General features: G+C 36.5%; 1 protein-coding gene across 4 annotated transcripts; it reads left to right on the top strand.

Moving 5' to 3' along the window:
* Positions 1 to 665: 665 nt before the first annotated feature.
* hrm (solute carrier family 16 member hermes) lies at positions 666 to 9,827 on the top strand. 4 transcript variants are annotated; one of them, XM_011635741.2, is made up of 6 exons: positions 668 to 949; positions 1,721 to 1,918; positions 4,980 to 5,192; positions 6,246 to 6,372; positions 6,897 to 7,076; positions 7,846 to 9,827. In XM_011635741.2, exons 2-6 carry the CDS (start codon positions 1,777 to 1,779, stop codon positions 9,083 to 9,085), a joined length of 1,902 nt encoding a protein of 633 aa, XP_011634043.1. In that variant the 5' UTR covers positions 668 to 949; positions 1,721 to 1,776; the 3' UTR covers positions 9,086 to 9,827. The 4 variants fall into 4 exon arrangements, with proteins under 4 accessions (XP_088929899.1, XP_011634043.1, XP_011634042.1 ...); XM_011635740.2 differs by having other exon boundaries at positions 669 to 949; positions 1,709 to 1,918; XM_089073773.1 differs by lacking the exon at positions 1,721 to 1,918 and having other exon boundaries at positions 666 to 949.
* Positions 9,828 to 11,126: the final 1,299 nt, after the last annotated feature.

Raw genomic sequence — 11,126 nt, 5'->3', positions numbered from 1 at the left:
TCGTTATCTTCATTTTTTTCTCTTTTATTTTTCTTGTCTCAAAATCTGTCTTATATATTTTATATCGTATCTATAATTAATAACATTTATCAGCAGCTACAATACGGTAAACATCTATACCTGAGATAAAATATGTAAAATAAAACATTTTTTTTTATTAATTGTAAAATACTGTTTAGCATAACTAGCAAAGTCATAAAGCAATCGTATATATTGGTTGGTCCTTTTAATTATTGAATAAAAGGGTTCCTATAGCCCTGACCACGTCAACGTTACCGCACCAAGGGATCATAAATTGTGCCCTTATTCTGCTCGTGTATGCAAAGAAATAAGAAAAAGATAGATAGAGAGAGAGATAGCTATTCGTGACAAAGAAAGGAAGAAAGAAAGAAAAGGCCAACTGAATTCGCGGCTGTCTACTATAGCGAAGAGGAGTGGGGATGCACTTTGTCGATAAGAGGGAAAGGGAGAAGGAGGAATAGCTGCACTTCCCTGCACCGCACGCGTGTAGGACATATATAGCTGTCGCGAAAGAGAGAGAGAGAAAGAGAGAGAGAGAGAGAGAGAGAGAGAGAGAGAGAGAAAGAGAAAGAGGAAGAGAGAAAGGATCATGACGTGTTGGCGCGCGCAAGGAGTGGGGATAGGCGGGGATGCGGGGAGCAGGACGGACGTTTAACGCCCCTGCGTCGTGACACACAGCTGATCAGTCGGCAGTCGGCTCGTGACGCACATATCGGTGCGTGTGTTGCGTAGTGTGTGTCGGGCCGCGTGTACGTTATACGCGCGAGACAGGATGACTGCGACAGTCTGAGAGCGGAGATTTATGTACGTGCACTGGTGTAGCTCAGCGTTCTCTATGCGCCTAGCCGACAACGACGACGACGACGACGACGAGGACGAGGACGAGGACGAGGAAGACGAGGAAGACGAGGAGAACGAGAACGACAAGGTAATCGACAGACACGGGAGGCGTCGACGAGGCGACGAAATTGCCTGGCGAGGGCGGCGGAAGAACGGAGCGGTTCGGGTCGGTCGACGGGGTCTATGACTGGAACAGCGGTGGCGGCGGATGATCGCGGAAAGGAAGAAAGGTGGCGGAAACACGAGGACGCGGACGACGCCGTTGGTACGCACGGGTTCATGACACGGGCTCGCGAGGAGGACTCGCGGGGCGACGCACAGTGCCGTTTCTGTACGGAGCATTGACGCGCGCTCACCTTCCCCGTCGTCACCGTCGCTGGGTCTCTACCCACGCCTACGACACGACACGACGGACGCCGCGAATACCCATCAGGAATGCGTGCGTGCGCGCGCGCGCGCGCGTAAGCGACACGAGTATTAAAGAGTTCGTCCTGAAAAGGGTTTCTCAGAAGCAGAGAAACGAAGGAAAGAGAGAGGAAAAAAAAAAAAAAAACGGTTATTGCCTTGATCGTCTCGCTCTTTCGTCACCTCTAATTTTCTTCTCCCTCTCCCCCTCCTTCCTTCCCCCTAGTGCATTACATTTATCTCCTCGTTTTGCATTTATCGGTGACGTCCCCGCGCTACTGTTAGTCATATACACACACTCGCGCATACCACATCTCTCACACACACACACACACACACACACATTATATATATATATTGAATATATATTAACATATATATATATATATATATTTTTTTTTTCCCCGTGGCAATCGGCCTCGCGCGTTTTTATCTCTCCCAGTCGCGTATGCAGACAGCCGCGTGTGATCATTTAGTGTATACGGTACGCGCGCGCGAGATTAAAGGTCGATGACGATGCAACGGGTTCAAGATCAGGACAATGGTATCAACATCAAGTTCGGCCCGGGCAAACCCCGGAAGGGCGATTACAGGCTGGTGTCGCAGAGCTCCGATAACAACAAAGACCTCCTCAATGGGACCAATAAGACAGGTGAGTCAGCGATTTTATATTATAAAATATACCCGGAAGAAACGAGTTGTTCGCTTTGCATTCTCCGACAGATGCCTTTTCCAGGAAATCCTAAATCCGTATTTTCAACCTTTAAACGAATATAACATAATATTGCAATGTGACGTAGAGACCGAGGTGGCAATTTTTGCCACGAATCCTCCTTTGTTTTGAGGCTCTTCTTCGTGAAAGGCGAAGGATTGCAAACTCATAAAATTTATTCTTGGAAATCTGTCGGATGTATATGTATAAATACATTGGAACTTACAGGTGGAGAAAAAGTTTACTGTATCGCTGATGTTTGCAAATGACGTCATTGTTACGGGGTAAATTATGGGAATCGTGAGAAAGCGTCAGAGGCATTTGTTCGCGCTGTTTCGAGAACGATTCCTACGTTCGCTTTTATCTCTTGGATACGTAACGATTTTTGTTAACGCCGCAGCTGGTATTACTGATAACCTCGATGTTACTTTAGAGGCATATTACTATTTCCGCTAGACATTTGCGTATTTTTTTGCGTAATTTTTCTAAGTAAAGTTCATATTTTGCTTCAAAATATTACATATCTTTTTATACATTTTTATATACATTTATGTGTCGCGCTTTATTTCATGATGAAATTATGTTGTTATTTTATTATAATATTAAATTATAATGTTATAATTGTATATAATAATTAAATTACAACTTTATAATATTACTAATATACACAACATTTAATATATAATGTAAAATATAAGGTATATAATTATTATTAATATAAAGTTGCATAAAAACGTTACGCAATTAAATTGTCATATAATTTGATAATAATAATAAAGTAATTTTTTTAATCAGTAAAACTAAATCAGTAAAGCTAAAATCAGTAAAGCTAAAAATACTCACGAATTTGAAAGCATCTGTTTAATACAACGCATAATGGTGCTTCACATGGTGGTTCACCTTTGTTTCCTCTTATTACTATACGATCGTATCAACGATCGTATTATCTCATTATCTCTTAATTTCTTATCATGCATCTAATTTTTTATCTTCTATTTCTTATATTTATAACTTTTTTTACTAATTTCTAAGCGAACAATTTCTCTCTTATTTTTTTTCCATTTTTGTTTGTTACTCCATCTTTCGCGTGGAATGTTTGAGATTGATTGTTATAGATAGAACTTTTATAAATAGAAAGGGGATTGGATAAAAAAATTGGCCCAAGAGCCAAGAAGTAAATTAAGTGAGTGTAAAACTGATGTAATGATCAAAACGTATCATACTTGCCAATACTGATGTCATTGCAAAACCTCTATCATTTAATATTTTATTAATTTAATCGTGATTAATCGTGACATTTCATGATATACGAACGTTTGTACGTATTTGTTATACATTAAAGACATTTATTATCTTTCATAATAGCCTATTTTGAATATTACAATATATAAATAAATTATTTAAATAATATTCATATTTTAATAATATTCAAATCAAATTTGTTACAACATCGAGATAACTCTAAAAGTTAAAAATATTTCCGATGTATGTTTTCTTCCTCAACTGGTATTTTAAATATCTGATAGATAATAGAAATTGCAATTATTAGAACAATTTTATTTTCACGTATTCACATATAATTAATATAAATGTTGAGTAAAATAATTTATATAAAATACATGTCCATTTAATGAAAAAAAAAAAAAAAAAAAAAAAACGAACGATTTAAGGTAGTTTAATTATAAAATTAAAATGAATCTTTTTTATGAAGAGAAAGGAAATCACGTCAGTCTATTCTGCTTGATGAAAGAAACTCGTTTACGTTAATTGAATCCCTTGAATCGAGCAATCATTTTTAATTCATCTGTCTACATATAAAAACGAGTCAGATTGCACGTCACAACGGAAATGACTTCCGCATGTGAAGGTGGCTGGCAATCTATATTACAATGTTGCATACCGATGAATGTCGCTCTTTGTCGGCGACGGGAAAAATTACAGCTTTCCTTTGTCCATGCATTGCCATGGGATTGCCTACTTTGTCCTTCCTTCCTTCCTTCCTTCGTGGTCTCTAGTTCATGAATTGTACAACTTCTTTGCATTTGATGCGTTTACGATGACGATTTGACGCTCGCGTTTCTCCAAGTCAGCATTATTTGAACAAATTTAGCCGGTTTCACTCGGAAATGAAAATATGAGGAAGTTAGCATACCGTTCATTAGCATACCAATTTCCATCTCGTTATCGTCGGGACGCGTTCCTCTCGCAGAGTACACATTGTAATAACATCTGTTATTATCTACTTGTTGTTTGACGGCCTAATTGCCGCCGTTTACTCAGCCTTCTCGGGAATCGATTACAGAAGATTAACAACGTACAAACCATTCTAACTCCTTTCCGTATTTTGTTTACCGAGTTGCACAGTTGAGCCAATTCCATTACGATATATCTACATTAGAAATAGAAAGAATCTCTGCCATCTCTTTTTCCATTGTTCTTTTTTCAAGAAAAGTTAAGGAAATAAATGATCTTATTTTACTCTCGTTTTTCAAACAGGAAGTTGCGTTTGATATACATGTTTCATAAAATAATTAATCATAAGAAAAGTCATCCATCTTTTTGTATTATTTATTTCAATATAACGTTGAGAAAAATGAGAAAATTAAAAAAAATAGATTATGAGCTAGACTAAGTTTTAAAGTATCAATTATGAAAAAGTAACTTTAAGTCTGAAATTAAAAAAAGTATCGTAAAAGATAAAAAAGATATTCTATATTATTTTCTATTATTTACTTTTTTTTAATTCTAAATTTAAAATTGTTCCTTTTTTGCAACGCAAAGAGAGAGAGAGAGAGAGAGAGAGAGAGAGAGAGAGAGAGAGAGAGAGAGAAAGTTGATATTTCACAATTTAATTTAATCCACAATAATCCACGATTTCTAACTTTCCTCGTTTTTCTTATATATTGAGATAAATAATGAAAAAAGACGGATAATCTCTCTTACTAACTTTACACAAGTTTCTCGATTAAAAGTTTTTGAAGGGTTTTCTTCTCGATTGCAGAGAAAGATGAAAACGTAGAGGAGGAGTTAGTCCCACCAGATGGAGGCTGGGGATGGCTGGTGCTCCTCGCCGCCGTCATGGTCAATCTTCTCATCCCCGGCACCATCAAGTCCTTCGGGGTACTGTTCGTCGAATTCCTTGACGTATTTGACGCGTCACCGGCGGCAGCTGCATGGATACCGTCGCTTTGTTATTTCCTCTACAGTTCGCTGGGTAAGAAACCGTCGTATTCCGAGGCCGCGGGTCCATGTTTTTTTTTAGACATCTCTCTCTCCTAGGTCGAATTCCGTCAAGGGTTCTGTTTTTCTGTAACTTGTCCCAGTTTTACGCTTACGTAATTCGTGATTAAATATTTAGGCGTGTCTCATTCCGTTTTATCACTCCGTTTGTCTTATCGAGGTGTCGAAACTCCAAGCCATGTTTACATCAATTCAATTACAGTTTTCGCGATAATTTTATAAAAAGAATACCGGGATTATCGTAACAAACGATAACTTTCACATTACGTCATGATTTGCATACATACATACAAAAAAAAAATGAATCTTAAATCAAGACAAATATTCTTATATGTAAACAGAGAAGAATATTATAATTTTCTTAAAAATTTTTAATCTTGATTTAATTGAATTTGTATTCATTCAAGTATTACTTTTGCTCAACTCAAGATTAAAAATCTTCTATATGAAAATTATAATTATATATAGGTATAATAATATCATATATTCTCGCTTATACATGAGAGACCATTCTATCTATATTTACATATACAAATTCAATAAAATCAAGACTAAAATTTTTCTAAGAATATTATAGTATTTTTATTTATATATAAGAATATCTATCTTGATTTAAGACTAACTTTTGTATACATTACATTCTTGTAAAGAAAGATAAACGAAATTCACGATAGATAGATAGAGGCTTTAGAAGATATTCGCGCGAGATACTTATTTGCGTATCGTCTGCGAGATGTTTACACGCTTTTCCTTGGAACAATCAGTAGATCAGTAGATTATGAATCATGTCGGTGAGTTCGTGCAAACATAGGAGCCAATGTGTTTTACGTGTATATTTGACGAGAATCTGGATCCCGCCGACTTGGCTATTCAAGAACGAAGACAATCCCTATATGACTTCATCAAAGTTTCGAAGAACCAAGGATACACACATTTGTACATATTGAATAGTTTTCTAAACACACAAATGTGACCGTTGTGTATATTTGTATCTTTGTATTTTCAGCGATGTCTCTTATTGTTCCAGGCCCACTCTCTAGTGTACTTTCGGTCAAGTATTCCTATCGCACGGTAACGTTACTCGGGGGGACATTTGCCGCGGCGGGGATGATGCTGAGTTACTTCGCGAGCTCTGTGGCCTTTCTATGTGTTAGGTAATACATCATTTTCTTTTAATACAGGATAGAGCTGATCATTATCTTGCGAGTATCTTGGAGGAAAGTAATCAAGTAATGTATCCTGTTTGAAAAACGCAAATTCTCTTAGGTTTTTTTTTAGTAAAATTAAGTACTTCGTTATAACAAATGATTATCTCATTGTTATTTTTTTAATGTTGTTCTGTAAAATAGAATAAAAAAAAAATCACGTGCGGCAAGTTTTTTTAGAAAAATTGCAGAATTATCGAGGCATAATTCAAATACTTATAAGATAAATCAATTCAGCATTAATAAAGATGAGGTGACGACGTAAAAAAAGAAAAAAAAAATATCCATTTCGAGTATCTGAATGTGTAAAAGAAAATGGAATATTTTGTGCTTTTTGAAGCTATATACTCGAGCGATATTCAGAAATGCATTTATATGCATTATTTAATATTATTATTGATATTATGTTGTTGTTATTGTTATTATAAAAAAATGTAAGCAAATATTTCCTATGTGATTTTCTTTCTTTCCAGTTATGGTGTATTAGTAGGTACGGGTGCTGGATTAGCGTTTCCTCCGACTGTATATATCGTGACATCTTATTTCGTACGGCTGCGAGGACTCGCCAACGGGCTCTGCATATCTGGCAGTGCGTTAGGTTCAATATTTCTTCCGCCCGTTCTAGGCTTTCTTCTACGGGAGTATGGTTACAGGTAAAAAAATTTTAAGTTCTTTAATAAAAAAAATAAAAATTAAAATTTTTGTGACTCCTTCAAATACGAATATTCTCAAAATAATTTTAGATATTTTTTTCAAAATGAATTTTTAAATTTTAAATATTATTGGGAGGATTGAAACATCGGGTCGTTCGTTCGATTGCTACGTATTCGGAATAATAAATAAACTGCCCGCGAAGCTGCGAACGAAAGTTTAGAAATGATTTATTGAATTCATTTAATTAAATTTAATAAAGTAGGTAAAAAAATATAATCGATCGTTAAGGGTTTATCATCTTCTGTCTCGGCCAAATGTGTGAATTTTGTAAATTTAATAGATTTAATCAGATGTTAAATTGCAATAACATATCACTCTTTTATTATTTAATAATAAAGAGTAACGAAAAAGGGAGCGCGAGATATAGAGGGGGATAAATATAGTAGTTAATTTAATATTTATCGAAAACTGATAAACGCTATGTAACAAATAAAATCACTGCAAAACCAAGATCTTATTTATAATTTTTCGATCGGACACTATACATGTATATATATATATATATATATATATATATATATATATATATATATATATATATATATATATATATACACACACATACATATAGTAATCGTTTTATCGTTGGCTATTAATTGCTTTAGCAGAAAAAATTCGCAAAACTGAGCTACAGCATTATGCAAAACTAAAATTAAAATATCATGCAAAATGTAATTTAATCGATATGCGATATTTCTTTGTTTACAGAGGCGCGGTACTAATAATGGGTGCCGTCACGCTAAACGTCTGGGCGAGTGCGCTTCTTTACCACCCGGTAGAATGGCACCTGGTGCCAGCTCGGCCTCCAGACGATATCGACGAGCGTGATAACGGAGAGACCATGTCGGTGACTGTCACCAGCAGCCTCGAACAAACGACGGAGAAGGGCAACAGCCAGGTGGAGTCGTCGTACAATTCGACGAACGAGAAGGCTGCGCCGATCGTGCCAAAGAGCGCGTCGAGCGTCGCCCTGGAGTATTACAAGAACACACCGGTACAAAGCCGCACGCGAAAGATCAGCGTGCCTACTGGGCGCGAGATCAGCGGTCAGATGCACAGCACGCCGACGTTGCACGCCGTGCCGGAGCGCGGCGGTGCCGTGGTCGAGTCCGGCAAATATACCAGGGTGGTCAGGTCACCACTGCACTCGCCCAGCGCGTCATCCTTCAACTACGTCAGCACGCCATATCACGGCAGCACGTTATCAGTTTTGCACCCGGAACGTGCGTCTACGTTGACGTTGAACGCCATCTCCAGCACGTTTAGGAAGTCGACGCAGGGCGAACAGAAACAACGTGAGCATAATGAGAAGGATCAACAGAACAAATTTTTCGACTTCAGCCTGCTCAAGGATCCCATCTACCTCGTCATCCTCATCTCCAATTCCACCAACGCCATTAGCTACACCAACTTCGTCATTCTGCTGCCGGCCTATGCCATCTCCCTAGGTTTTGACAACTGGGACGCGTCGCTGTTACTGTCAATCGTCTCCATGCTCGATCTCGTAGGTCGTATCGGCGGCTCTGCTCTCTCCGACATCAAATTTATGCCCAAGCATTGGTACTTCGTCGGTGGTTTGCTCGCCTCCGGGATCTCTTTAGCCATCCTACCCACCGCCAATACATACATCATGTTATCCGTTTACTGCGCCTTCTTTGGTCTCGCGTCCGGCATCTACGTCGGTATCACCGCCGTCATTATGGCTCATATGCTGGGCACGGAGAAACTCACCTCGTCCTATGGCATCTCGTTATTCGTCAACGGTGTCATCCAGTTGGTAGGGCCGCCGATTTGCGGCATAGTATTCGAACAGATCGGCAGCTATGGACCAATCTTCAGTATACTCGGCATCATTCTGGTATTCGGCGCATCCCTTTGGGGCACGGTGCCGTTTATCCGACGGAGACAGGCAGCGTTGGAAAAGTCCGCCAGAATAGACAAAGTATAATAGACCAAATAAACAGAACAAAGTACTAGTAGAGACACATGTCTGTCTTGTCATTGTTAGTATTTGGAAACTGTAGTTTTTGTAGGTTTTTTTCTAGTTTTACGTTTTGAGATTTGAAGTTTTGGGAGATGTTACAATATACATCTATTGTAGGATGTTACAATTGTACATCTATTGTAGGATGTAAGTAGGCGAATGAGAGAAGTATCCCAAATTTGCGAATTTTAAAATGTAAAATTACGAAAGAGAAGCTAAACGACTCGCGAGTGATTCGACACTTCGCGGAACACAATTTGAGCTTAATTGTACGGTTGCAAAAGCGGCCATGCAAGTAGCGTGTATGTGAATATACTTAAATGTGTGTATGGATGAGTGGATGAGTGAGAGGGAGAGAGAGAGAGAGAGAGAGAGAGAGAGAGAGAGAGAGAGAGAGAGAGAGATCAGATATATAATTATATAATATTAAACTGTGATGTTAGCGTGATTATACTGAAACTATGTTGGCGAAGTTTTCAGACCGAGCAACTTACTGCGAAACATTAAAATTCGCCCGGTGACCACTCAAACTATCTGCTGATGATTAATTGTCAAATAATTGATGATTGTATAATATAATTGATCGCCAAACGAAGCGCGGTAAATGTGGAAAATTTTTTTTATTTGAAGTGCGTTTGTGAATTATGTTGAATAATTAGCGATATTTATATAATTGTATAAATAATTAATCCGTGTAAAATATTCATTTTGAATTAATTATCTTGTTATTGCATCTTAAGCGAATTGATCGATAAAGATGATTTATCATAAATATTTATTATAATCATGGGTAGATTACTATATGTACAGAGTGAAGTAATTCTGTCATCTAAAATTTTCTTTTCTTGAAAGAAAAAAATCGAATACTGCATGCAGTTTTAAAGTTTGAAATTCACAAAAAATTAACATAAAATTGTTTTCATTAACAAATTAATATATAATATATATTATTTTCTTTTCTCATATTTTCTTTCCAAAACAAATACAGTTTTATTAAGCGAAAAATCTAATATTATTATGGTATTATATATAAAACATCTTTATGTATATTATATATATATATATATATTTATATATTTATATATTTCATCGTAAATGCGTTTGTTTTAAATGCGTTTTGTTATATTTTAATCTATATATATATATATATATATAATCCTAAAAAAATGGCCAAGTTGTCATGTGTAACTCTTTATATTTCATCGTAAATGCGCTTTAAAACAAGCGCATTTACGATGAAATATAAAAAGTACTTAAAACAAGAAGTACTTAACATGATAACAAATTTATGGATAAGTGTTCCTTTTACTTATTTAAGAACAAGTTTTGGTCATTAGAAACCATACAAAAAATTAGATATTGATTTGTTTTAAGTTATAAAAAAAATTTCGTCCAACAAAATTAACTTCACTCTGTATCAATAATATTAAATTTTTGTTGATTATACACATACACATTTACCAAATGTATATCGTTTTACCGGCGATATATCGCACAATCTTACGCGTAATCTATCTTTGTAAAGTTGATTATTTAGATATTTCGAGAGAATTTTTAAGAAAACACATGAAAGCGTCTCCTTGAAAGCAAAAAGAAAATCTCTTGCCTTATATGCGAAAAAAAAAATTGCCCTCTCTCTGAAAGTAAATTTTTTTCATCGGTATGAAGACTATAATCTAGTTCTATCCTTCGAGTACTTAGTGGAAAGACAACGATCGGTGCTAGTCGCATTAGGACAAAAATGCGATAGCATAATTTAGCGCGTGTACCAATGTCGTCTCTGATGAGCCTATATAAAACAAACCGTCACACTTATAGGTATAGTGTCTCCTAAAGACTCGATCGTATGTAAATGTTATTTTAATGCTAGATTAACTGAAAGTGAATTCTATCTATACAAGGAACCATTGTCTTGGTCATCAATTAGAGATAAGAGTCATTTTCGGATAGAGGCTGCCCTTTTTTTTAAATTGAAGATAAATTAATGAGAAGGATCCACAAGAAG

Source organism: Pogonomyrmex barbatus, unplaced genomic scaffold (genome assembly GCF_055798465.1).
Source record: "Pogonomyrmex barbatus isolate J1 unplaced genomic scaffold, ASM5579846v1 scaffold15, whole genome shotgun sequence".
Classification (NCBI taxonomy): domain Eukaryota; kingdom Metazoa; phylum Arthropoda; class Insecta; order Hymenoptera; family Formicidae; genus Pogonomyrmex; species Pogonomyrmex barbatus.
Note: the sequence above shows the minus strand (reverse complement) of the source record. Positions and strands in the feature narration are given on the sequence as shown.